This window comes from Thermothelomyces thermophilus, chromosome 1 (genome assembly GCF_000226095.1).
Source record: "Thermothelomyces thermophilus ATCC 42464 chromosome 1, complete sequence".
Taxonomy (NCBI): Eukaryota; Fungi; Ascomycota; class Sordariomycetes; order Sordariales; family Chaetomiaceae; genus Thermothelomyces; species Thermothelomyces thermophilus.
The window spans coordinates 3104205-3129385 of record NC_016472.1 but is presented as its reverse complement, the minus strand read 5'-3'; the positions used below and the strand labels follow the sequence as shown (position 1 = coordinate 3129385).

At 55.4% G+C, this 25181-nt stretch overlaps 8 protein-coding genes and 1 non-coding gene across 9 annotated transcripts; 2 read left to right on the top strand and 7 right to left on the bottom strand.

Annotated features, from left to right (window-relative positions):
• Nucleotides 1-8: 8 nt before the first annotated feature.
• Nucleotides 9-643, bottom strand: MYCTH_2122693 (uncharacterized protein; the record flags this gene model as incomplete). The annotated part of the gene is made up of 4 exons (XM_003659017.1): nucleotides 9-147; nucleotides 228-340; nucleotides 407-501; nucleotides 571-643. The coding sequence occupies 4 exons, from the start codon at nucleotides 641-643 to the stop codon at nucleotides 9-11; spliced, it is 420 nt and encodes a 139-aa protein (XP_003659065.1).
• Nucleotides 644-871: 228 nt separating this feature from the next.
• MYCTH_2106616 (uncharacterized protein) lies at nucleotides 872-2546 on the bottom strand (the record flags this gene model as incomplete). Its single annotated transcript, XM_003659016.1, has 4 exons — nucleotides 872-1140; nucleotides 1368-1829; nucleotides 1882-2166; nucleotides 2255-2546. 4 exons carry the CDS (start codon nucleotides 2544-2546, stop codon nucleotides 872-874), a joined length of 1308 nt encoding a protein of 435 aa, XP_003659064.1.
• A 1473-nt stretch (nucleotides 2547-4019) lies between these two features.
• On the bottom strand, nucleotides 4020-9995 carry MYCTH_2295647 (uncharacterized protein). Its single transcript, XM_003659015.1, has 5 exons — nucleotides 9925-9995; nucleotides 9691-9800; nucleotides 9238-9609; nucleotides 4955-9184; nucleotides 4020-4896 (listed from the first exon to the last, which is right to left on the bottom strand). The coding sequence occupies exons 2-5, from the start codon at nucleotides 9778-9780 to the stop codon at nucleotides 4537-4539; spliced, it is 5052 nt and encodes a 1683-aa protein (XP_003659063.1). The 5' UTR covers nucleotides 9781-9800; nucleotides 9925-9995; the 3' UTR covers nucleotides 4020-4536.
• Nucleotides 9996-10388: 393 nt separating this feature from the next.
• Nucleotides 10389-13301, top strand: MYCTH_2295642 (uncharacterized protein). The gene is made up of 11 exons (XM_003659014.1): nucleotides 10389-11290; nucleotides 11353-11389; nucleotides 11476-11524; nucleotides 11578-11647; nucleotides 11704-11773; nucleotides 11825-11939; nucleotides 12003-12137; nucleotides 12193-12280; nucleotides 12332-12509; nucleotides 12564-12618; nucleotides 12679-13301. The coding sequence occupies exons 1-11, from the start codon at nucleotides 10453-10455 to the stop codon at nucleotides 13243-13245; spliced, it is 2202 nt and encodes a 733-aa protein (XP_003659062.1). The 5' UTR covers nucleotides 10389-10452; the 3' UTR covers nucleotides 13246-13301.
• A 938-nt stretch (nucleotides 13302-14239) lies between these two features.
• Nucleotides 14240-15180, top strand: MYCTH_2114710 (uncharacterized protein; the record flags this gene model as incomplete). Its single annotated transcript, XM_003659013.1, has 2 exons — nucleotides 14240-14667; nucleotides 14751-15180. The coding sequence occupies 2 exons, from the start codon at nucleotides 14240-14242 to the stop codon at nucleotides 15178-15180; spliced, it is 858 nt and encodes a 285-aa protein (XP_003659061.1).
• Nucleotides 15181-16127: 947 nt separating this feature from the next.
• MYCTH_2020707 (uncharacterized protein) lies at nucleotides 16128-16526 on the bottom strand (the record flags this gene model as incomplete). Its single annotated transcript, XM_003659012.1, has 1 exon — nucleotides 16128-16526. A coding segment is annotated over one exon (399 nt), but the record flags the coding sequence as incomplete, so codon positions are not given.
• A 1551-nt stretch (nucleotides 16527-18077) lies between these two features.
• On the bottom strand, nucleotides 18078-20783 carry MYCTH_2122687 (uncharacterized protein; the record flags this gene model as incomplete). The annotated part of the gene is made up of 8 exons (XM_003659011.1): nucleotides 18078-18112; nucleotides 18169-18385; nucleotides 18488-18569; nucleotides 18661-18728; nucleotides 19753-20194; nucleotides 20346-20378; nucleotides 20495-20583; nucleotides 20616-20783. The coding sequence occupies 8 exons, from the start codon at nucleotides 20781-20783 to the stop codon at nucleotides 18078-18080; spliced, it is 1134 nt and encodes a 377-aa protein (XP_003659059.1).
• Nucleotides 19240-19310, bottom strand: MYCTH_t5. Its single transcript has one exon. It is a non-coding gene; the product is annotated as a tRNA-Gly (tRNA).
• Nucleotides 20784-22094: 1311 nt separating the features above from the next.
• On the bottom strand, nucleotides 22095-24796 carry MYCTH_2295637 (uncharacterized protein). Its single transcript, XM_003659010.1, has 2 exons — nucleotides 22397-24796; nucleotides 22095-22325 (listed from the first exon to the last, which is right to left on the bottom strand). Exons 1-2 carry the CDS (start codon nucleotides 24697-24699, stop codon nucleotides 22154-22156), a joined length of 2475 nt encoding a protein of 824 aa, XP_003659058.1. The 5' UTR covers nucleotides 24700-24796; the 3' UTR covers nucleotides 22095-22153.
• Nucleotides 24797-25181: the final 385 nt, after the last annotated feature.

Below are 25181 nucleotides of genomic sequence, written 5' to 3'. Positions count from 1 at the left end.
TCCCGAACTCAATAAGGAAAAAAGGGCAAGATGCGCGTGCTCGACTTGCGTTGCTGGAGCTCAGCCGTCGCGCGGTGCGTCCTCAATGCAACAGGGGGGGCCATGGCCAACTCGGCCGCCCCAAGGGGCCGGCGGCTAACAGCCGAGCTGTGATTGGGAGGGATGGGCCCGGCACTCTGGAGCCGAACACCTCGACAGAGACTTCGCCGCAATCACAGGAAAGCGACGCCACGGTATGAGAGAAGCCAGCGTAGCTGCTGGACAACAGCTTCCCCTCGCGCGAGGCGCTGCTCCGGCAAAAGCCCCGGCGGCCACAATCGGACGCGGCCGTGTCACAGCCCTGTCTCGCGAGCTCAGCATACCGGGGACGGATAATAGATCGATCAGCAAATGCAAGAACGCCTACTCTGTAGAAGTCGGTGTTGATTCTCACGGTGTTGTGGGCGGCCGTTGTCTGAGCGGCCGTGCTGAGCCTTGCCGTCGACAAACTCAGTGGCGACTCTGTTGGCATTGATCGAGAGGGTGATTTTTTTTTTTTTTTGGACGTGGCTCGCAAGACAACCTAATCACCGGTCGTGAAGTCGCCATTAACTCCGCTTCCTGTCCACTGGCAGCGGTGGGGGGTTGTTTGGAACGGAGCCATGTTCCGAGCCCAGCCCAACCACAACGAAAGTGACAGGATGCCAGTTGCCCTGTACCAATTATGAACAAGAGTTGAACAAACAAAGACAACCATACATTTAGCCATGCATTGCTCTTTACCAACTGTGGCGTCTTATACTCTATCCAGAAAAAAGCCAAGAGCGAAAACCATAAGCATGTACTTGTATGCGTATCCAGTAAAAAAACCTCCCCAACGCCTGGCGCCTTTCTAAAGGCCCCGAGGGTCGACCACCCTGATAGATGGGTCGAAGCAAGCCTTCTTCATCAGCTGGTACTCCAGCCCCTGGATATCCCACGGCACGCTGAACGCCTGCTGGTCGTATGAACCAACCTCGGCAACCCGCCTGGTGCCGGTCTGCCCCTCCTTCCACTGCCAGGTCTCGTGCTTCGAGCCACCTAACCGTCTCAGGACGTCCTGGTACCGCTCCATGGGGAATACCTCGGCCTGGACCTCCGTGAGGAGCGGGACCGAGAAGTCTAATAAAATTTGAACAGCCGCGTCAGCGCACCATGCAAAGTACTGCTCCACTGCCCCAAGAGAGAATGACGAGAGAGAGAGAGAGAGAAAGAGAGAGAGAGAGAGAGAGAGAGAGAGAGAGAGAGAGAGAGAGAGAGTGTGTGTGTGTGTGTGTGTGTGTGTGTGTGTGTGTGTGTGTGTGTGAGTGAGTGAGTGAGTGAGGGAAGGCGTGGAAAACATGGCATACCGCCCTTGAGATAGCTCTCAATCTTGTATTGCGCCACCACGGCCGCCATCCGGCTGCCGCCCTTGCCGCGCCTGATGACGTAGCTCTGGCCGGGATAGCTCTCCTCGCGCGGGCCGCGCTGGTCGATGAAGAGCTTGGGCCGGCCGCCAAAGAAGTCGACCTCGAACTCGGCGCCGGGGTCGTAGCGCCGCACGAGGCGGTAGAGGTCCGCGTCGGTGACGTGGTGGACGAGCTCCTCGGTCTCGCGGAGGAAGTTGACAAAGAGGTGGCAGAGATGGTGCGTCACCATGGCGGCGAGGTGGAACTGGAGCCGGTGGAAGCGCACCGTTTCGGCCTGGTGCGCGTCGTCGCGCCGCTGGCGGCGGGCAATGTCTGCCTTGAGGCGGGTCCAGTAGAGCTTCTCCATCAGCTGCGAGCGCGAGTTTGTCAGGAATCCCTCCTTCTTCTGGCAACCAACTAACTCTTCTCGAAAAAAAAAGAAAAGAAAAGAAAAGAAAAGAAAAGAAAAAAATACTTGCCTGCCAGTTCAGGTGCAGGACCGCAGCGGCCTTGGGGTTGAAGTCAAAGTGCTCCAGCGTCGAGTACTCGTCGACCCACGAATACGGCATCGTCTCGTTCTCCTCTTCACGGCAGAAACCATTTCGGTCGTCCAGCTTCACAATGGGGAAGCGGTTCCGCACGCAGCGGAGGAAGTCGTCTACAGCAGCCGGAATGTCAATGTACCACGGCTCGACCACGGGGCCGGGTACGGGCCGTTCCCGCCAGACGCAGATGGCCTTATTCGCCAAGTTGGCGAGAGCTATAATAATAATAATAATAACCCAAGAAAGGGTCAGCAGTGCACGAACACAAACTCGCATGAACCATGCGGGGGGATAAACGCATACCGGTCCTCCCACGGTCGCTCTCCAGCATTCTTAACCCGAGGTCCAGTACCGACGTCACGGAGAACGCCCTCGCTCCGTTGCGCTCCAGGGGGTACGTCTTGCCGTTGTCGAGCACCTCGGAGATGACGATCTGGTACAGCCCTTCGGCGGGCAGCCGCCGCCATTGCTCCGACTTGACCAGCCCCATGCGCAGCAGGCCGCGTTCCGACTTGGAGAGGTGGCTGTGGAGGGCTTCCCTGTCGACGGGGCCGTATGTCCGGTGCGCGTGCTCGACTGACATGTATGGTGCCATAGTGGGCGAAGGCGGACGGAAGCGAACGGAGCTCTCCTTCGGGGGGGGGGGGGGGGGGGGGGGAAGCTGGGACGAACAGACTGCAAGCTGATTGCAAAGCGAGCCCCTTTGGTGGGCTTTCCGCAAAATCCAGACCAAAGATGCCAAAGGTAGACCAAGCGTTGGAGCCTCGAGTGTGAGATTTATTGATTTGGCATGCTAGCGGGAAGCAAAATCTCTTGCGTGTCTGGGGTCCCCGGGCCGGACATTGATAGGGGAACCTAGGGGGCGGCTCTAAGGCGTTCGGATTCGAGACCTCGGCCATCATGAGCCGGCCCGGCCTACTTTGCTGGGCGGGATGACCGGCCCAGAGTGTGCATTATTCGACCCGCTGCACTGGCAGTCTTCGCTGGGCGATTGGGGACGGCACAGCGGTCGAAATGTTCATCCACAGCATTTGACACCTTGGTAGAATCGAACGGCTGCTTCATCCAGGTGCCAAAAGTGTTAAAAATGTATGGATCTAATGTCGAGATCTCGGCCACTAGCAAGAGCGCGCCGTTGTTCGAGATTTGGAAACGATGTGTTGGTCCGGGCCTTGAAGAAGAAGGAAGGGCCCGATGTGCGGGCGGCGCGGGTTGCCGTTTCAGGGCGACGGTGGCGGGCCAACAAGTGCACCCAAAGCACCTGGCCAACGGGGGGGTTTTGGATGCATCATCGATCAACTGCACATTTCAACTTCGACACTCATTGTATAACAGAAGGAGATGGACTCGAATATCGTTCTTCAATGCCGCTCGCAAATGACTTGCCCGCCTTGATACGATTACGCTGTAATTATCCGCAGATCCTGAAAAGTACGAATTTTCAGGGTTAGGGTCTGGTGATCCAAACCTGGCACTGCTGGATGGAGGACGAGCAGAGCGAGTATGTACATACATACATACATACATACTTGGTAGCGCCCGTGCAAGAATATCACCTAACGGTCCTCAGAGCTCGATAATGCGGTGTTCTTGATTAGCATTATGAACGAAGTCGGAGGGGGGAATGGAGAACTGCAGAGAGAGGGCAGGTGAGTTTGAATCTGGAAAGGTTGATACATAACCTCTTGCCCGTTTTGGAGGGGACTCTCGCACAGATTGGCTGCTGAGATGCTGCTGCTTGTGGTAACTAAGCGCAAAGTCGCAAAGTCGCTCGCCACAGATATCTACGTGGGGCATGTTTGCTGAGTGAGCCCACGAAATGCGGTTGACGGGACGAAACAATGAGTGAAACGGCTTTAAAGACCATATTACCTAGGTAGGTAGGTAGAGAACCTTAGGTGGTGAATAAAAATACACCCCGGACCCTACTCGAGATTTCTGATGTGTATTATATGTAATTACTGGCTTTTATTTCCTTTAATACATTGTTCTTCAGTTCTGATACCCTAACTTACAGGTGTCCGTTGTTTACGATGTGTCATCTCGATCTGACTGCCGGCGAAGGCAGCAAGCTTGCCGGAGGCACTTTTACTTGCTTGTAAGCGAGCAGCGTTGGGACACCTTCCAATGTAAGCACATCCTGTCAGTAATAGCTCTCTGCCTCGTTATCATGGTTGTCGTGACCGGTTGGGGATCTCAGGATGAAGCTCAAGAGTGGGCTTTGGACCCTCCGGAATGCTACTCACGTAAGCGCACCACAGCAGAGAAGACCAGGAGAGTATAGACCGAACTAAAAGTCGAATAGGAAGCGGCAAACCAAGTTATCATACACATGTTGTACTAGCGCAGGGAATATTTCCCCTCGCTGTTGCACTGAGCAGCAGCATCCCCAGAGCACCCGCAAAACCCACCCATACCGCCTCTGCCTTTTTATTACCAAAGAAAAAAAACAGTCACGGCACCGGATCAAGTTCTACCGCCTTGACCGGCTGCTTCGGCTCAGCAGGAACCTTAAACTGCTAGACCAGCAATCCTGGGCTCGGATCGGAACGGTAGGGGCGCTCAGGCACCACCGGAACTACTTTCTAAAAGCCGTAGCCGGTTGGCTGGGGTGCGAAGCCATTGGTTTGATTGTACGGCATAGGCGAAGCAGGGGGTGCACCGCCGGCCGGACCCGCAGTAATCATGAGGCGGTTGACGCCAAGAATGGGCGTGTTGTCCTCGGCCTTCTCCTGCTCCTTTTCCCGGGCCTTGCGGGCCTCGTTGTCCGCCTTGAGCGCAGCAATTTCCTTGGTTTGGATGGACAGCATATTGATGAAGTAGGGGAAGCTGAAGTCGTGGAGGCCATTACGCCACGACAACTCGAGCACCACGTCAGGCCGGATCAAGTCGTAGCAGGCATACAGCATGCCAACGTAGCACTCGCGGTTGCCGACATCCACAAACTAAAACCAAGATCAGTAAGGAAAAAAGATCAGCAATGAGTGACAAGATGTGACTTACGTATCGCAGGAGCTCCTCAACAATATCCGGCTTGCCCGAAATGGCTGCAGTCTCGATAGCATCCTTCCAGAGCTTGTCTTGCTTGGACAGGTTGATCGACTTCTCCCACCGCTTGTTCTTGCGGTAGATGTTGGCAGCGATCTGGCGGAAGAACACCAAATCATGCTTCTCGAGGCGGCCAGCGAGATCGACGGCATCGTAATTGTCATAATTCTCCACCGAGTCCCGGAGCGTCTTGTAGTCTTCTTCCTCGATGAGCAGGTCGTTGATGGCGTCGTTCACAGTGCGCTTATTCTGCGACTGAACGTTCAGCAGGAACGGCTTGATCAGCGGCAGGTTGTCCGACTTTTGGAACATGCGGACTACCCTGTTCACGTCGATCCGGGGTGTCAGGGCTTGCAGAAGATCGGTGAGCAGCGAGGGATGTTGCTCAAGGTAGAAGTTGATGGCCTTGTAATAGATCTCAAGGTTGGCAACCTTGACGATGATCTCCTTGAACTGCTGGTGCTCCCACGAGTTTTCGGGCCGTTCCATAACCGCGAGCGCAGCATTGTCAAACTCGTCGTAGTGATAGTAGCAAAAGACCAGTTCGGGCCACAAGTTGGCTTCCTCGCAAGCACGGATCAACTTTGGCAGGTTCACCCTGCTCCAGAAGAGCTTGAGGTGCTCCATCAACCGCTCGGGGTGGTACTTGGACAGGGCAATACCGAGCTCGGTGAACATGCCCATGTGCGCGCGTTCGAGACCAAGGCCTTGCTCAAGGAGGTTGATGAGCTCGTCGAAGTAGCCATTCCGCTCGTACTGCTTGACGAGCGCTTGCAGTTGTTCAGCATCCACGATAAGGTTGAGACCGCAGATCAGCGCAAGGCGGAACTCCTTCTTGCCCACGCAAGCCTCGTGAACCTCCTTCCAGACCTTGATGTTGTTGGCCTTGCGGGCACAGTCCACAGCAGCTTGGTAGTCCTCGAGGTGAACGAGAGTGGTGGCGAGCTTGGCCCAATTGGAGATGCTAGTGTAGAAGATCTTGGCCGCTTCGAAAAGTCCCTCCGCGTAGGCTTTGTCTCCGGACTCTTCAACATTAGCCACGTTGGTGGCCCGCAGGAAGTCCTCAAGGTCCGCAAGCTGGTCGAGCCGCGCATAGCAGAAAGCCAAGGCAGTATCAATGACCGGCTCGCGAAGCGTCTTGCGAGCCATGCGGAGGAACTTGATGAGCTCCTCGTTCTTGCCGGCTGCGACCGCGATCTCGATAACCTCTTCATAGTTCTTGGGATCCTCGGCCTTGATGTACGACTCGATCGAGTCGCTGACTCGAAGGCCGTCAAGCTGAGCCTTGGCCACCTTGCTCCAGACTTGTGGAATGTCGACCTCCTCGGCATACGCTTGTGCGCGGTCGATGCTGACGACGTGCTCGACAAGAACGTTAACCGCGGCCTCCTTGTTGTCGATTTTCTTGTAGACCTCGAATGCTTCCTCGTACAGCCCAACCTCGATACAAACATTGGCGATCTCATCGGGAGAGAAGTTGTCGAGCCGGTGGATGTAGTCCATAACGCGCGCCTTGTCAGCCTTGGCGGCCGTGAAGATGAGCAGGTTCTGGAGGTTCTGGTTGTCGCTGAACGGCGACGGCTCCAGAACAATCTTCTCCAGGAGCTCAATAAGCTCGGCAGGGAGATCGGCATTCAAGAAGCAGGCCACGGCCTCAGAAACCTTGGCGGGATCTGTGGACTCCGGAACGGCGGTGGAGATGACCTGATCAACCACTGAGCGGCGGTGGATATTGTTCTCACTCAGAACGAACATCCAGAGCTCCCTGTCGGCACGCTCAAGCAGATACCTTGCCTGGGCCTTGTACATGGAGTTTTCGTTGGTGATATTGACGAGCTCGAGGTCGTTCTGGCCCTTGCGGTAGGCAATGTAGGCAAGGTTGGGGTCCCGCTTCTCGCAGTACTTGCCAACAGTGAGCGTGTCATATTGGTCGTTCTCCTTCAAGAACCTCTCCGGGTTGTTATTGGTGTCGATATAAATCTTCGCCAGCGCATTGTAGACGGCTTGTTGTTGGTTACCAGCAGCCAGGGTAGCCTCAAGGAAGGGAAGAAGCAATTTGAGGCGATTACGTGTCTCGACTTGGTGCACCAACTCGTCAATGGGAATCAAGGCCGGGTTGACCGTGGCAAGGAGGTTCTTGATGATGCTCTCGTCGCAATCAACGTCCAACAAGCCGCCAATCACACCAGGCGTCCTGGAAGGGTTGACCTGTTGAACATAGACTTCGATGGACTTGAACTGTTGGTGCTGGTACAGGTAAAGGACCAGGTCGTGAACGAAGTTGAAGCGGTCGCAGACGACCATCAAGGGGAGCATCTCGGGAAGCCTGGCTTCTTTGAGGAAGTTCTTCACCTTCTCCGGGTTGTAGACACTGTTGTCACGGCAGATGCGCTCGACCTCGCGGATTTGACCCATTTTCGTGGCAGCCTCAATGTATTTGAAGACGACTTCAGGGTCCTCGCTGACGTTGACGATGCTGCCGAGGAAGTAGTAGAGGCCTTCGGCGGTCTTGTACTTCTCGAACAGATCAATCAACCGCTGGGCACCGAGAAGCTCTGCATATTTGGTGGCGATTTGAACCACGGATTGAAGGTTTTGCCGAATGTTGTGCTTCATCATCGCATCGAGGCATTCAATGGACTGCTCGACCGAGAGCCGGCCAAAGTATTCGATCAGCCAGTCAGGGCTGAAGTTGGGCATGCCGGGGATGTTGACGATGACGCGCTTGACGGCGGCTGGGTCTTCGTATAGATCAAGCGCTCTTTGCAGGAGGCCGGCTTGCTCGCACAGAGAGGCAATGCGGGCCTTGTCAAAGTGGGAGAACATGTCGTTCCCAAGAATAGCATCCGCGACTTGGGGCGCATTGATCAAGTTCATCTCGAGAAGGCGGGTTTGAAGATGGCCTTGGTCGGGCCTATTGTCCTTAAGCGCATCAAGGAGGAATGCCGTGGCTTGCTGCACCATGCCTTGGGACTGGAAGATGTCCACCACCCGCTCGAGATCGACCAGGGACCCTCCTTCATGGTTGGCCAGCGACGTAGCAAATTCAGCACCCTTCTCCGGGTTGACGCGGACAATGTGCTGAAGGAGCTGGACAAAGTCGGGTTGGTAGCCAACCTGGGCGCAGTAGGGGAGGATCTTCTCGAACTGGCCGGTCTCAGCGAACCCAGCAACGACTTTGTGCGGCACGTTTGCTTTCAGGTAGATAGCCAGGGCCATGGTCATGTCGTGAGGGCGAACCATGTCACCGAGCTGCTCAGAGCACTCGAGCTTGTTCTCACCGAGCCACTTCTGTAGCAGTTGCTTCCGATTCTGAGCCAGTACGGGTTGCGCCAGCTCGATCGTTTCGTGCTGGTTAAGTGAACCCTTGTCGAGGAGCATACCAAAGTATTGAAGGATGTACGACATCTGACCCGGTTGTTGGGGGAGCCGCTTAAACCGCTCTATGGTTTGCGGCGTCCGCAGGAAGCCACGCGGAGAGTTGGCCGCGACCTTGGCGGCTTCTTGGTAATTGCCGTTGGCAAAGAGCTGCTCAAAGCGCTGCTGGTACAGGTTGTCCGCACCCGGGAGACCGGCACGCGATGCAAGCTTGAGTGCCAGGTCGGTGCCGTGGCTCTCAAGAACGTACGGGACAATCGTGTTCTCGTCAGCGCTAACGAAGAGAACCTGACCCTTCCGGTTGATGCCGAGAACGCCACTCGACTCCTTGTCACCGCAGGCTGTGAAGATGGTCTCGCCCGAGATGCGATTCATGAAGATACACGTCCCGGTCTCGAGGTCGTAGAGGTGAATGAACCCGTACTTGGTAATGAGGTAAATGATGCCGTATTTCTGCGAAACTTGGAGAGCGACGGGGAAGTCACTGGCAGCTTCCGGCGGGAAGAAAACGTCGACAGCCTTCTTTGGGAACACCGGGTTCGTCTCTGGATGGTCGACTTCGACGATGTGCAACTTCGCGCCAACGGCAGTCCGGACGGCGAAGGTGAAGAGCTTGGTATCCTCAGGTGCACCCTCTAATCGGATTGTGCCAAAGGCGGCAGCATGGCCCTCGATCGCTTGGCTGATACCGCGATCTTTCGAATACAACTGCATGGCGCCGACGACGCGCCCTTGCTGCTGCGAGATGCCGACCACGACCATCCACTTTCCATCGGCGCTCGTCCGGTAATTGATGATCTGGTTGCTCTGCAAATCGTCAGATCTCGCCAGTTCCACGTCGAGAGCAGCATGACACTTACCTGAAGGTTGGCATTGCGATCGAACACCTTGACAGGAGTCGCCTGAGTGGGATCGAAAACGTCCCAGTGGTAGATCGCGGTGTCCGTCACCAAGCCCAGAGTCCTCTCGTTGGTCCACTTCCAGAAGACGACGTCTTCGCTCATGGTCGTCGATTTTAGCTTCTGCTTCTGCTCCAGGTCGAAGATCTGCAGTGTTCGCAACTGGGCCTTCAGGGCAATAACCTGACGCGACCAGTGCATAATCGCGCTGTCGGCCTTGATGGGTCGACGGATAACGTTGTTGCCATTCTTGAGGTCGACGATGATGACTTCGGGAGATGACGCCTCGTCCTTCTTGTCTCGCAAACAAATGAAGGAATCTGATTCTAGGGTCTATCAAGGCGGTCGGAGGTTAGCAAGCTTGGCGAGCAGACGCAATGCGATGTTCGCTGCGGGATCGGGATGCATTCGTACACAGGTGTTGAAGGTAATGGCGGTTTGGTTGACGCCTAGGCTGCTCAGCTGGAGCAGCTCTTGGAATTTAATTGGCAATGCCGGCGCCATGGTGGGCTTGATGCGCTCGGCTGCGCGAAGTTAACGAAGAGTAGCAGCCAACTTGTCAAAAGTTGCTGTGTTGAAGATGGGAAGTTGGGGAAGCTGGATCCGTGACGTTCGCTTTGAAAGGGGGTGGAAATCGGTGGAGCTAACCGGGACACCAGGCGAACGAGGAGCGGAGCCGGAATTATTAGCGATACCCGCAACCCAGAGGCGCTCAATCGGAAAAGAGAATCAAGCAAGCAAGAATAGAAACTGGTCGTTGTATCGGCGTGATGCAAGCGGGAAGGGTTGCCCAACGCGCACTTGCGGAAAATGAGGGTTCCCGCTTGCTTGTTGTGTGGTAGGAGCGCCAGATTATGCCTAGATGCGGGTACTAACTTTCCGGACTTTTGTGAGTGATCTGGCAGGAGCTACGAAGTACGCGAAGCATTCCTTGCCAGGGCGCTGCCAGGCTAGGCAGGGGAGCGTCAGCAGACAGGGGTGCTGTATTTGGTTTAGCTTGAAGTCGAGACCCGAGGCCCCGCTTTCCCTTCGTAACCCGTCAATCTTATCGATAAGAATTCCGCAAGAAAATTGGCACAAAGATTCGAGCGGAACTGCTGCGACGCTGCTGTCCCGCCGTCAAAACATCTACGACAAAAAAAGGAAAGCCAGAAGCCTGCCGGAAAATTGGGCGATATGGGTGTTGGACGCCGCATGAAGAAACAGGGCCCTCCCGAGCCCTTGTCAGAGGAACATTTCGCCAACTTGAAGCGGAAAAAGGGACTCCCCGTCGACGACGTCCCAACTGAAGACCGCTCGAGCAAGAAGCGTCGCACATCTACGAAGTCGGATAAACCTGCTAAGAAGCGTCGCGAGGAGGCATCAAAGGATGAAGTCACATCCAAAACTGCGGATAAACAAGCCAATGGCACCAAGAAGGCACCGGGCGCGCCAGAAAATGGCGTGAGAGCTGCAAAGGCGAAGTCAAAGAAAGCAGCCATCCCTGAACCCGAGTCAGACGAGGAGATGGGTGACGAGTATGGCGCTTCTGATCTTGAAGTGTCTAGCGGGTCTGAGCCGGATGAGAAGACACTCGGTGATGATTTCATGGCGTCCGAAGATGAATCAGTCTACGACTCGGATGAAGGGAATACCAAGAAGGAGAAGTTTGTATTTTCCGACGACGAGGATGAGGACGACAAGGACCGGGAGGAAAAGTTGACAGCCGCCAACATCGAGGGTCTCTCGCGAAAGTTGGACGAGAAACTTGCGAGGGAGGCCGAAGAGAACGAAGCGGAACTGCGCCAACAAGCGCTGCAAACCAACATCGACGGCGATAAACCTAAAATCCTCGGCGATGATGAGGAGGATGAGCTAATGACGAAGAAGCAGGGTCTTTTGGCGCCTGACCTTCAGATGCTGAGGACCAGGATAACAGAGACGATCCGGGTGTTGGAGGATTTTTCGAACTTGGCCGAAGAAGGGAGGAGCAGAGCCGAGTATACCAGCCAACTACTCAAAGACTTCTGTGCTTGTATGTTCCGTAGACATTACTCTTTGGCTCCAGGGGTTGTCGAGCTAACCATTGATCGACAGATTATGGCTACAACGAATTTCTGGCAGAAAAGCTCATGTACGTTTTGACATACCTGGCACCAGCCGCTGTCTCTGATGGCTGAAGATTATGTGCACCGGTTACCGTCCGCTAACACGACATAGGAATCTTTTCCCGCCAAGAGAGGCATTTGCTTTCTTTGAAGCCAACGAGGTAGGTTCGGGAGACCGGATAGTTCTCAGTTCCGCAGCTGACAACAAGACTAGACCGCTCGTCCTGTTGTCATTCGAACAAACACCTTGCGGACGCATCGCCGCGATCTCGCCCAAGCTCTCAGTTAGTGGTCCTGCCCCTCATCCTCGCACCACCCAATCTAACCTTGCTCTCTGCAGTCAATCGTGGTGTTACTCTGGAGCCAGTCGGGAAGTGGTCCAAAGTTGGCCTGCAAGTGTTTGAGTCGAGGTAAGTACTGCTATCCGCGGATTTCGTTCCAGTTGTTGACTCGAGATGAAGCGTTCCGCTGGGTGCCACTCCTGAATATTTGGCTGGTCATTACATCCTTCAAGCCGCGTCCTCATTCCTCCCAGTCATGGCGCTCTGCCCTCAGGAGAACGAGCGCTGCCTAGATGTAGGTTGATGCAGTTTGTCGTTTGGAGTGTTTATGTGTGCTGATGTGACCTTTCCGACATAGATGGCTGCAGCCCCTGGTGGTAAAACGACGCATATGGCAGCATTGATGAAGAACACCGGTGTCATCTTCGCAAATGATCCCAACAAGTCTCGTGCCAAGGGTCTAATTGGCAACATCCACCGCTTGGGTGCTAGGGTAAGGTTTTTCAGCTTGTCTTGTGATAAATCTCCGGCTAATCTCATCCATATAGAACGTTATAGTTTGCAATTACGATGCCCGTGAATTCCCCAGAGTGATTGGTGGCTTTGACAGGGTGCTGTTGGACGCACCCTGCTCCGGTTAGTACGATGAACCCGGACGTTTGATTACGATGCTGACCCTTTGGACAGGAACTGGCGTTATTTCCAAAGACCCCTCAGTCAAAACCAACAGGGACGAGAAGGATTTCATTCAACTCCCCCACACCCAGAAGCAGCTGCTTTTGGCGGCCATTGATTCAACCAACCATGCGAGCAAAACGGGTGGCTACATCGTTTACTCTACATGTAGCGTCGCAGTTGAGGAGAAGTAAGTTCGACGATACATGACCTTCGGAAGGCAGAGGTGTTAACCATCCAACAGCGAGCAGGTCGTTGCATACGCACTGAGCCGTCGGCCTAATGTCCGGCTCGTCGAGGTACATGGATTCCGTCACCACAGTGTGCGAGGAAGAAGAGCTTGCTGACAACCTCCCCAGACCGGTCTTCCCTTCGGCAAGGAGGGCTTCACCAGCTACATGGGCAAGTCATTTCACCCGAGTCTCAAACTTACACGCCGGTTCTACCCTCACTTGTACAACGTCGACGGGTTCTTTGTGGCCAAGTTTAAGAAGATTGGTCCTACACCGCCCAATGCAGTCCTGGCCAACGGCAAGAAGGATAAGGATGCCGCGGCGACGAAGGCCGCTGGCGAGGAGGAGGTCATCGACAAGACCCCTGTTGGGGTGGAAGAAGCCGAGAAGGAGAAGGACGACTTTGGCGGGTTTGACGATGAGGAAGACGCAAACTACATTGAGCGTGCTAAGCGGAACGCCATGCGGAGACGTGGTCTGGATCCCAGAGCGCTGAAAAAAGGGCAGGAGAAGAAACCTCCCAAGGAGACGGAGTCCAAGGAAACAGCAAACCAGGAGGCCAGCGACAAGGCCAAGGACAAGACAAAGGACGAGGCAAAGGAGGCCAAGGAAAAGTCCGCAGATGCCAGGGAGCAAAACAAGGAAAAGCCAAAGGAGAAGACAAAGAAGTCGAAGGGGAAGGAGAGGAAGTAGACGGCTCAAGATAGAAAACTGTATTCCTGCAGTGTCGCGCTCAATTAACATGCAATGCACAGACAATAATTTCGCAGATGTGTGCTAGATAGAGTCTCTTGTTCTTCCCCTGTCATAATCGTTTTACGAAAGTTTTTGCCGGCCACAATGCATTTGACCATCTCCACAGCGATGAAGAAACCAACAGACTGAACGCCAAGTTATTCTTTCCTCTAGGGAACAGCGAATATCCCCAACTTCCCAGGAGAGATGGGGCGTAGGACATCGCACAGAACGAGTAAACGGCCACCAAAGTCAGAGACATCACCAGCACCAACCTTGCCTAGACGGTAGCGAATGGTGGCAGAAGAGATGGACAGTACAGCAGGCGGCATACATACAAGACGGAACAAATAGTGCACGAAAAGGACTACAACAATTTCAGAAATACATATATATATATATATGTACGTCCAATCATTGCGACCCTTCCCACGGCGAAGAAAGGGAAGAGCCGCACCCAAGATCGAGCGCCGAAGCAAGAAGCTCCGTCCGTCTCCATTCTGTTCGAAAACCTACGATCTGCGTCCTGGGCCACAAGCCGACTACGTGAAGCAGCCGGGGACCTCGTAAATCGTATAGAGCTAGTTCCGAGAATGTTGGGATTTGCGTTGTTCATGGAGAGAAAAAAAGGAAGGACTTGGCAGAGGCCGAAAATTCTGGTGTTTTTGAGAACGAGTGGGGAATGTGGCTGGTGCCGCAGCTGTGGCGTGTGCTCAACGCAGGAATGTGGTGCATGCTTTGTCTCTCCGGCCTTCGGCTCATGTTGCCGCCAATCAAGCGAGCCGCAAGCAGCCGAGCCGCATCGTCATTGCTCCCCCGTGAACGTTGTTTCGGCTGGTGGGACATTCAACTCGGAACTACCTTTTTTTTTCGCTTTCAATCCTTTTTATTCTGTCGCTCGTTCAGAAACTTTTCTTTTGAAACGAAGCAAAATACAAAAGCAATCTCAGAGATGAATGCTACGCAAACTGTACCGCGCTTCCTCCTACCGCGCCTGAGCTGGACCGGTCCGCTCTCGACGACAACGACGGCAACGACAGGCCTGCAGGGGGCTTTTGCGGCCGCCTTGAAGCAAGCGAGAATCACAACCAATGGAGCCGGAGGACAAGCAGCGCCCAGGAGATCCATCTATACGGGCGGCCCCAATTCGACGAGGAGACATGGCATTATGCGGGATAATGCGGGCAGCCAACCGACGAGGAGTCTGAGCTGCGTCGTCCGTAACCCGGCTCTCCGGCGGTCATTCCACGCGACCGCCGCGCGCAGACGTGACCACCACTTCGACACGCTCCGCTTTGTGCAGCGCCTTCAAGAAGAAGGGTTTACCGAGGAACAATCCGTGGCCATGATGAAGGTGCTAAACGACGTCATCGAGGAGAGGTCGGTCGGCCCCTTTTCCTATCGCCCTGCTCCGCTCACTCGCCAAGGCACACAACTGACACCCTCCTTGGTTGGGGATACAGCATCCAGAATCTCACGCGCACCATGGTCCCGCGCGAAGAAGCGGCCAAGACGACCTACACCCAGAAAGTCGACTTTGCCAAGCTGCGCAGCGAGCTGCTCTCGGCGGACAGCACCGAGTCCAACGCGACGCGGGCGGCGCACGAGAAGCTGACCAACGACATCACCAAGCTCAACAGCCGGCTGCGAGACGAGATCGGGCGCACGCAGGCGAGCGTACGACTGGATCTGAACCTGGAGAAGGGCCGGATCCGCGAGGAGGCCGTGTCGCAGGAGCTCAAGATCAAGGAGACCGAGACCAAGATCGAGCAGGAGGCGGCCGCGCTCAGGCAGCAACTGGAGCAGGTCAAGTTCCAGACGCTGCAGTGGTTGATAGGAGTCTGTACCGGATTTGCGGCCCTCTTGTTGGGTGCTTGGCGGTTGTTGATGTGAGAGGAACCGCTTGGAGGGGGTTATAAAGTGTGGTGATAATTTCGGGTATCGGGGCCCAACCGTAGCCGAGTTCAACCTCACTATCTGTCACCACATGGCGAAGGGTGAGTGATGATTTACGAGAATTGGATCAACTTCTTTCTCTCGCAAGTCAGACACGGCGAAGGATCTGAGGGGTCAGGGGCCAAGAGAACAGTACGCTCCCATCTCGATAAGGGCTTCTCAGCTGAAGGCAATCCAGATGGCCAAGACGGCACAGGTGTGGGCTTCGAACCAGAGCAATAATCCAATTGAGTAGCTAACGAAGAAGATGTAGAGATATTAAGAGCACCCCCGCACGTTCTGGTATATTTCTCCATCCTGGACCTGGACCAGTGATGGAGATACAAATGCAGCTACTATGGTCGTAGCGCCATGATCAAAACAAAACAGGCCCACACGGCCTGGTGTGTGGGGAGCAAGCCCACTTGAAGAAAGGAAGACGGTGTGGTGTGGTGTGGTGTGGTGTTACGTGCGGAATGGCGACCTCCCATTCATATGTCCCAATCAAGCACCCGGCAAAGACGAAACCACTTGACAAGGGAGTCATGTCCACTCTTGTTGCTGTCCATATTTTTTTCCCTCGTCTCCGAAAGCAGAGCTAGCTTATGGAAAGAAGAACAGAACGAAAGAAACCAACTACGCCCAAGACGGATATCAGTGCACCGTACTCACGGGCGCCCAGGAAGAAAAGAGGAAAAAAGAAAAAAAATGAAAAATGAAAAATGAAAAAGGAAAAAAAGGGAAAAAAAAAGAAAAAAAAGAACAGAAGGGTACCCTCGACATACTCGGGACTCGATTACTCAGGACTCGATAATGGACCGGGCGGCGTTGTACATGGCGTGCAGGTCACGAGTGGCCCTGGTGCAGACGCCGGCGGGGGCGTTGCAGGAGGCGGCGCGCTTCCAGCAGGGCACGCCGAGGAAGTGCCTGCACCAGGCCGGGTCGGCGTCGCGCGCCATCTTGACCGAGTTGCCCACGTCGATGGCGTTGATGACGGCCGCCGCCGCCCGCTTGGCCCGCCAGCACGCCCGGCCCTCGCCCGTGCACCGCCTCACCTCCTCCGCCGCCGCCGCGCCGCCGTCGCGCTTCCAGCACGACGAGCCCGTGAACCGCGAGCAGAACCGGTCCGGCTCCGCCGCCGGTGCCGCCTCGCGCTTCTCCTCCTTGTTGTTGTTATTGCTGTTGTTGTCGGCCCCCCGCTTCCAGCAGGGCATGCCGAGGAACTGCACGCACCACGGTTCCGGGTCTGCCTCGGCGTCGCGCTTCCAGCAGGGCATGCCGAGGAACTTGCTGCACCACGGTTCCGGGTCGGCCGCGGCGTCGCGCTTCTCCTTCTTCCAGCAGGGCTGGCCGTTGAAGCCGGTGCACCAGGGCTCCGGCGCCCGCTTCGCCGGCGTGGGGCCCATATCGGCGCGCTTGTTCCAGCACGGCTGGCCCGCGGACTGGACGCAGTAGGGGCTGGCGTCGCGCCCCTCGACGACGCCGTCGGCGCCGGCTTCCTCCTCCTTCTCCTCCTCCTCCTCCTCCTCCTCCTCCTCCTCCTCCTCCTTCTCCTCCTCCTCCTCCTTCTCGCGTTTCTTCTTCTTCTTCCAGCACGGCTGGCCCAGGAACTTGGTGCACCGCGACTCGGCCTCGCGCTTCTCGGTCGGCGTCTCGGTCTCGGTCGGGCTGCCGTGGAAGCCGAGGGCGCGGTAGAAGGCGGCCGGGTCGTCGTGGCTAGCGGCGATGGCGATGGCGAGCTCGTGCAGCTGGCGGCGGGCGATCCAGCCGGTCTCGCCCTCCGTCTCGTCGTCGCGCACGGCGAGGAGGTTGGCGTTGGCGTTGGCGTTGTCCCTGACCGCGTCGGCGAAGGCCTCGGCGGCGCGCTTGACGGTGTCGCAGGCCTGGCCCTCGGCCAGGCAGTACCGCTTGTCATGGTCGGCGGCGACCGCCGCCGCGTCGACTGACACGGCGACGGCCAGGAGGAGGGTGGTGATGGGGAGGGTGAACTTCATGATGTGGGAAGACTCCTAGGACCCTGGTACGGAGAGAGAAGATAAGAGTCGTCTTGTGAGTGGGGTGAGTGATATGTCTGTGTGTTTTCTGGTGAACGATGATGAGGAGATGGCCCCCTTCAGGAGATCATTTGAACAACTTGTTCTGGGGTTGGATAGGGAGGAAGGAGGAGAGGGAACAGGCAGGGGATGATGATACGATGCTGAACCAGAATGGTGTTCTTATAGACATGGAACGAAAGCCTTATTAAGCCTTATTCAGGGCGGGAAGGGGTGTTCGAGTTTATTGTCTCGATGGTCTATAGACTCGGGGGCACGAGACCAGCCCGACACAAACTTGACTTGTTTAGTCTGTTGCCACATCGTGCCGCGGTGAAGAAAGCTGGCGCACCGTCACCTCGTCACCCCGTCACCCCGCTGTTCCTCAAAGTATCTCTGGCTGAACAAGAACGCAAGAAAGAACATGTGTGGTTGGAGAACCAAGAACTATCGGAGTTGCGGAGAGCTCCCGGCAAAGGCTTTATTTAGGCCCAGACTTGGCAACTGTCCCTGCCTGGATTTAAGGGAGCCCTTCTCCCCGCGATAAGGCCGATGGGTCCTGGTGGGAATGCGGATGCGGCTGTTTGGGTATTTGAGCGCTGGACTGCTGATGCAGGGCTGCTCCTATTCACTGTTTATTCAGACCTCGTTTAGGAAAGTGTGTGGCCACCGGTGCAAAGGGAACAGCCAATCCCGCCCCGTGACTTTTTTTTTTTTAACCCTTGCTCTCAATCTGATATGCCTCGAGATAGCCGTCTCGGGATCCCTGTTCAGCCCAAGTCTCAAGGGTTGAAAGAAATCAGAAGTGTATATACATAGGATTTACAACAGATTCGGAGGCACAACGTTGACGGGGGCTGCCACTGGGGGAAGGGGACTGGCCAGGTGAAACTGGCGACATTACGGTACTCACACGACGAATGACTACGGAGGGCTGAACGCTCCTGTTTGATGTTGATCTCGCCGGGCTGATAACCGAGCACTTCGACCTGAACGGCAAACTCTCCTGCGTGCTGGGGCGATCGATGCCACGCAATTGAGAAAGCCCAATGGCCGCTAGAGGAGAGTTTCTCCTCGGGCTTGCCATCCCTCTTCAGCACGAAACCCAAGATGTGGCGCGCTCTCCTTGACTTCACCATGTGTTCAATGACGTCGGGGCAAGGAGTCAATGGAGTATGTACTGTACAGAGTACGAGTATAATCCAGTCGATGGAGACTTCCTAAGCTCGAACCTGGCTTTGAGAGGCCGTGCCGGTTCCTTCCCAAGCCTGAGATCGAGCTTGCAGTGTCCATGCCCAGAATTTCAGGCGGCCACTGTATACAGCGTCAGCACCTTTCAACCCCTCCTCCTTCTCGTGCTCGGCCCGAGGACTGAAATCCATTCGCTTCGAACACTGCTATGCACCTCAGCCTCGGATACGGGTATGGAGCGGCGGCCGTCATGCCATACCATTTCCGGTTATGCACAAACGTCTACATTGGCGTTGATCAAAGTTTGCCGCCCCATGAGCACCGCATTTTATCTGCAACTCACGGAGATCACAAGCCGAAAAGAAAGACCTCCCTCCCGGGTACCGTACCTATCTGCTGTGCCGAGCATTCCATCAATCACGAACGGACGTTAACGATGGCAATCATCTGACCCAGATAAGAATGGCTAGGACTATTCCAACTCTAAACGACGAAATTGCCTTGAATGAGATCAGTCCAGACTTGGTACTAAACATGGCAGGGCAACTAAATTTTCCATCATACCTTTTATACTGGACTACGAAGGATACTTCAAGTCTTAACTTCGAAGGCTGCTCACAAGCAGATCTGATATGAGAAGTTGATGAGTTGCTGACCCTTAGAGATCGGATGAGTCCATAGCCTTGAAGATCTGCAACAAAATATATGGAAAAAAAAAAGAAAAGAAAAGCCAGCTCTTTAAATGTTGCCTTTTTTAAGGTAAGTTAACTGGCAAAAACAAACGAATCTCGAATGCGTCAGCCGCGAATCGAACGCGGGGCCCATCGATGGCAACGATGGATTTTACCACTAAACCACTGACGCTTGTTTATGTGGTGTTATTTTTGAGTTGACAATTGCCTTAAAGAACACACCAGATTCGGAATCCTCAGGGCAACAACACTTCTTGAAGTCCATCTCTCGGCAACAACACGTCTGCTTGATGAAAAAATTCCCAGTTGGCGGAGTCAAATGAAGTTTTAACTAAAGGTCATGTTAATGACACTCGCTTAGTCTAAGAATACCAGGGTATCTATCCATCGCCAAACCGTAAACTCCGACACCAATTAACTGAAAAAAAGGACAATAGGCAATCAACCGTCCCCCCCCCCCCTTTTTTAAACTTCCTGTATATATCTCTTTCATAGTATTCTTGCCCTGACTTTGCACTTTGTCACGGACTCCCCGCGGTTCTTCTTCTTCCCACCCGCCGTTCCGTCTTCCCCTGTCCTTTTGTATTCCCCTATGTCCTTGTCTCCTCCCCTACCTTCTGCTTCCCTGCTTTCTTCTCCTTCCCCTCGCCGCCTTCTGTGCTCGTGGGCGAGCTTGTCTGCGACGGGCTGGGGGCGGAAGAAGAGGAGGAGGAGGAGCGGGAGGAGGAGGAGCAGGAGGAGAAGGAGAAGGAGGAACCGGTCGTTGCGGCGGGAGGAGCGGACGATGACGACGACGACGAGGCGGGAGCGGCGGGCGCTGCGGCGGGGCCAGGGTGCGGGAGCGCAGGGGAGCAAGTGCTGTGGAGGTACTTGCAGCGGGCGCACGGCAGCACCGCGCCGGCGGCCCTGGGTCCCCCGCTCGTCTTCCCTCTTCCCCCCTTCTCCCCCCTCCTCTCGGCGTCGGGCCGGTCGGTGCAGGGGAGCAGCCGGTCCGACACCTCCCTGGGCGCCTCCGGGTTTCTGTGGAGGATGTCCAGGCGCCTGTTGCAGCAGGCGCTGGTTACGGTGAGCCATATATCAGTGCGTATACTCTTTGATGTTTGTTTTTTTTTTGGGGGGGGGGGGGGGCGGGAGAGGGGATGGAAACAGGGAGGAATAAGGCAAGTATGAGTTGAATCCAGCGGCTCATATTTTCTTCTGGACATACCAGGGGTTGGTGCGAGGAGTGCCCGTTACCATCCTAAGACGCACGTCAATAAGTGATGCTATGCTACAAGGCGTGAGATTTTTAGAGGGAAGTGCTAGAGATCAGGCGCCGTTGTGAGGGGTCGACGCTGCGTGTCTGTATCCACGTACCATCCGAGTGCCGTGCGCTGCTCTTGCAGCGTCTTCTTCTTCTGCTTAGCCTCTCTTCGATCGGAGGCCACAGATTGGGGGCGGCAGAACTGCGAGACGCCAGGCGCAGGGACTTTCGCACCGGCTCCGCGGCGTCGGCGGAGGGAAGCCTCTTCCTCTTCCCACTCGCCGTGGCCCGCTCGCCGCCGTGGCGGAGGGAGACCAGGATCATCGCCGCCTCCAGGTCGGCGACGGAGTTGCCGGCGGCGTCGGCCAGGATAACAATGGCGAGGAAGTGTAGGGCATCCATGGTCGCTGATGTCGAGTGACTGGGCGGCCGATCCGGGTGCGGGAAGCAACAATATGTACGAGATCGGACGGGGGCAATGGGGGACTTAGACACCATGCTCGAGGTATACAAGACGCCAATGCCTCGGCGAGAACGTCGCGATGAGGCGGTGGATGACGATTGCCTCCTCGTCCCGGACGCATCCGGACTGAAGCATGAGGCTCCGTCTCCATGCTTTGCAGGACCGAGCCCTGCTCTGGTGTTTCACAGGAATTTTACTAGAATTCTACTAGGGAAAAGGCAATCCTATGCCCATACGCCGTATGTCCATGGCGAGAAACATGTAGGCCCTTTGCAAAGTGCATGGTGGCAATATCCGAGAGGCATATTACAGGAACCTTAGGGGATGGACTGGCATGCGGAAGAAGCATACACAGCAGGTACATTTAGACATGCAACTTAACGTCATGCAACTGCACACCACGATTGCTTGCATCACCTACCCAACCCCCCCCCCCCCCCCCCGACTCACGGCCCTACTTCGATACCCCCCAGATACATTTCAGGATTCGGAATGCACATGCTCAATTCGTCCTAGAGCTGCTGCTAATTCTAAGCATCCTACCGGGTTGGCCACGGAGCCTGGGAGACGCTGCACAAGCACCGAGGACCACATCTCTCACATGTATGTGCAGTCCAGATATACGCACAGAGAAGCCTACCCTACAGCGACCTTGCTCACTCCGTGAAACTGATCCATTCAACACCGCGGCAGTAAGTCGAGATCAGATGGTATCCAAAATTCAACAAAAAAAGTCACTGTCAGGAATTAATTGTCTAAAGCTTGGGCGACCATGGAACCTTTGAACGTGCAACAATGCCCAGGGGGCTCGCTCAGGGGTTCAGGGGCTCAGGGGCTCAGGGGCTCACTCAAGGGTCAAGTAAACAAGGGTTAGGGTTCAGCTTAGCTCTGCGTCGGGACCGCCTTGTAAACGAGATCAGAATGTGTGTGCTCGCACCGAGACCAGGCACTTCTCAGCATGTCGACGAGACTTTGTCGCCCACATAACATGCTTCTCGACGCAGGCGCGTCATATAAGGTTGATGATACCTCGACCCGTAAAGGAACCCAGAATAAAGAGCACCGGCCGCGTCGATCCTCACCGATATGTCCCGTTGACTCCGACTCCCCAGACCCTAGAAGTAGCGCGCCTGAATTCCCACATCCACGCACCTATCGTATCTCGTTATATCATCCCAAACTCTTGCCCTGATGACATGACAACTTAACAGGTCATATCGTCAAACCATCTCTTTCTGAAACCAAGGCCAAGGCCAAGGCCAAGACCATAAACTCGAAGGCCTGATTCCAATTCCACCTCCAGACAGACTTATGCCAGATACCGATACGCTGGAGTATCAGACTCGATCCTCTCGAGATACTCTCTCACAAGCAAGTCCTCGATCCGCTTCTTGATCATGGAAATCTCGGGCTTGAACCGCCCGGCAAGCTGGCCAATGACCTCTGTCGTGAGCTGGGTATGCGAAAGCTCCTTTCGTTGCCTGTTAAAGCACGCCGGTTAGCCCTCAACTTCTGTGCAAGAAAAAAAAAGATAAAAGAATGGGAGACCGACTTCATGATGCGCACAATCGCGGCATCCACGACGTGTGCCCTTGTCTGGTCGTTCTTGCGCTCCGTCTCCTTGCGCTCCTCGTTGTCCTCCACCTTGGACGTGCTGCTGATCACAGGAGCCTTGATTTTGATGGTCTTGCTGACAAACTGGGCGTTGAAGGCAAACTTGTCGGTCGCCTTGACGCTCTTGGACATGGGCTCCTTGATCAGGACCCTCGACTTGGGCGGGATCGAGAGCGAGCCCAGCGTGCGGATGAGGTCTTGGGCGGGGATGTTGGTCTTGGCCTGGATCTCTTCAAACGATAGGCTCTCGCCGTCGGCGAGGTCGTTGAAGAGCTCGAGCACGATCATGCCGTACGTCGACACGTTGAGCTCATAGCGGCGCTCCTTGCTGAGCGGGCCGCTCTCCTTACCAGGGATCTTGGGGAACACGCATTTGACGTCCGCGCTGCCCGCTGACGCGACCCAGGTGAGCACTCGGCCGCTGCGGTCCTTGAGATAGTACTTGAAAAAGCTCTCCTGCAACCGCTTGATGGCGGGCGGGAAGATGCACTCGGCTCTGCCGCCGTCTTCCTGCAGCAAGGCGCTGCGGCCCATGACCTCGGGCGGCCAGTTGTTGGTCGTGAGAACGTGAATGCCGAGGTCGATGTTCTTGGTGTCGGCATCGCCGAGGCCGCGGACGTGGTCGCGGTAACTCTCCGACAGGTCCTTGGACAGTTCCATGTCCTTGAACATGCCCTCGAACTTGGCCGTGAAGTGGTTGCCCAGCTCGGCCCTCATCCTGCGAACGAGCTCCTTCTCTATGTGCACCTCGGACTTGTTGTGAAGCAACCGGCGAGCAAGGTGTTTCTGATAATATCGCTCAAACATGTCTCTGTCCGCGAGATAATTGAGAAGAACAATGGCTTTTTGCAACACAATCTCCACATCCTCGTCCGATTTCCCCTTGAGGCCCCGCTTCAAGCTGTCGTCGATGAAGAGCGACACGAATTCCGAGCTCCTATTGAACATGTTGATGAATTCGGAGAAGCTCTTGGTCACGGCGGATTGCAGGACAAGGTCGTCGTTGAAGCACGTCTTTGAGAGATTGTCGAACTTGTCCTTCAGCTGCAGAACGTCGTCGACCCACTTTATCGCCGCTGCTGTCTGCTGGGCTGCCGCACTTAAGGGTTGCGCTTTGGTCTTCCCGCCGCCTTCGGCTCCATCCTCAGCCTCAGCACCGGCTGCCGCCGAAGCCGAGAAGTCTGTGTTCTTGAGGGTCTGCTCGATCTCGAGACCTAGTTCCATGACGCGGCTCTGAAGAATAGTCCTGAGTGCTTGTTTTGTCTTGTCAACCCTGGAGATGAGCTGATAGAGAATGGAGAGGTCCTCATAACGATCATTGTCAATCATGCTCTTCATGCCGCTTCCCTCCATGGCGAGGAAGTCGTTCAGCTTGGCGACTATCAGCTCTTGTTCGACGACCGACGCGATCTTGTCCGTCGTGAGGATGGAAAGCGTCGTCTCGCAGCGATCCCGCTCCTCGCGGAGCCGGCGCTGGGTGTGACGCAGCCAAGCGCTAGCATTGCCCTCGCGGAGGAGTTTTTCGCACTCGTTCTTGTAGAAGTCCCGACTCGCGCTGAGGAAGCGGGGCTCAAAAACGGTCAGATAAAGCTTTGTATTCTCAATCTCCTCGTCCGTTTCGTAGAGGGACTCCAGCATGGACGTTATTTGCCGGAGGAGATTCCGATCGATGATGTCGCCGTCTCTCTCCATATTGATCAGATCGAGCACAACGGCATTGAGAATGTCGAAGATCACAAAAGGCCGGTCCAGTTGTTCTGACGCTCCGCCCAGATCATTCCGCAAAATGTGGTCCCTGAACAAGCCGATCGTCGCGGCGAATATCGAAGGCCGTCTCGACTCGGCGACGTAGGTGCGCTCCAGGTACATGAGAATATCGGCCACCATGTTCATCGACATATTATGGTCCTCCCAGGTACTGCGAATCCCCCTCAGAAACCGCTCGCCCGTTTCGCGCCGTTCGTGTGCGCTCGATCCCGGCGTCTGGAGCAGCGCAATACTGATCAGGTTGCCCGACACGAGCCCGGCGATCTGCGGCAAGACGTGGTCGCGGAACCATTTCTCTTCGAATTCCTTGACGCTGTCGTAGAGGAGCTCGCCTTTCTTCCTCAGAACGATCTTGTACGAGGCTCGGTAAAGGTTCTCGAACGAGAGCCGGGTGGCATTCTTATTGTGAATGTCGGTCAGGGCGCCTTTGAGGATTTCCCAACAAGGAGTGAACTCGCTGTTCTCCTTGCTCATAATCGGCTGTGGCTGTCAGAACGGGTGCTTCCAGTTCTCGGTGGGTTCACGAGGCACGGCAGCTGTCCACGAGCGGCGAATCTCGTGGACGCGCTCCAGAGAGACATACCCTTCGAATCGGCCGGATCTTGTTCGGTCTGGAGGCCATCGCGGCGACTTCTGCTTATTGTACGGTCCGGACGAGATTGGGGGGTTGTCGACGAGGCGAGACGGGAGCTAAGACGGGCGCGGAATCGTAGGCCGGAATCTGATGCAGCTGGGAAGCTTCAGCGCCAAGCTGGGGAAGGAAAGAAAAAATAAAAATAGGAAAGGCCTTGTAATTGCCGGCAATGTATTTCCCACTGCATATATGCACGACCTCTGCACGTAGCTAGCACAGCTGTTACCTCATCCGAGGGTGGGTGAGGACGGGCAATCGTGAGGACGATTAAACCACCGGTGACAATGGTCAAACGGGGCTCTCTTGGAAACGACCAGGGCGG

What these genes read in the sequence shown, in the direction of transcription:
- MYCTH_2295647 (XM_003659015.1), bottom strand. Translation starts at nt 9,780, where the DNA reads ATGGCGCCGGCATTGCCAATTAAATTCCAAGAGCTGCTCCAGCTGAGC. An exon ending in ATCGCAATGCCAACCTTCAG is followed by an intron (nt 9,185 to 9,237) that starts GTAAGTGTCATG and finishes GACGATTTGCAG; the next exon opens with AGCAACCAGATCATCAATTA. An exon ending in TTGAGGAGCTCCTGCGATAC is followed by an intron (nt 4,897 to 4,954) that starts GTAAGTCACATC and finishes TCTTGGTTTTAG; the next exon opens with TTTGTGGATGTCGGCAACCG.
- MYCTH_2295642 (XM_003659014.1), top strand. Translation starts at nt 10,453, where the DNA reads ATGGGTGTTGGACGCCGCATGAAGAAACAGGGCCCTCCCGAGCCCTTG. An exon ending in TTTCTGGCAGAAAAGCTCAT is followed by an intron (nt 11,390 to 11,475) that starts GTACGTTTTGAC and finishes AACACGACATAG; the next exon opens with GAATCTTTTCCCGCCAAGAG. An exon ending in AGCGTCGCAGTTGAGGAGAA is followed by an intron (nt 12,510 to 12,563) that starts GTAAGTTCGACG and finishes ACCATCCAACAG; the next exon opens with CGAGCAGGTCGTTGCATACG.
- MYCTH_2295637 (XM_003659010.1), bottom strand. Translation starts at nt 24,699, where the DNA reads ATGAGCAAGGAGAACAGCGAGTTCACTCCTTGTTGGGAAATCCTCAAA. An exon ending in GCGATTGTGCGCATCATGAA is followed by an intron (nt 22,326 to 22,396) that starts GTCGGTCTCCCA and finishes GTGCTTTAACAG; the next exon opens with GCAACGAAAGGAGCTTTCGC.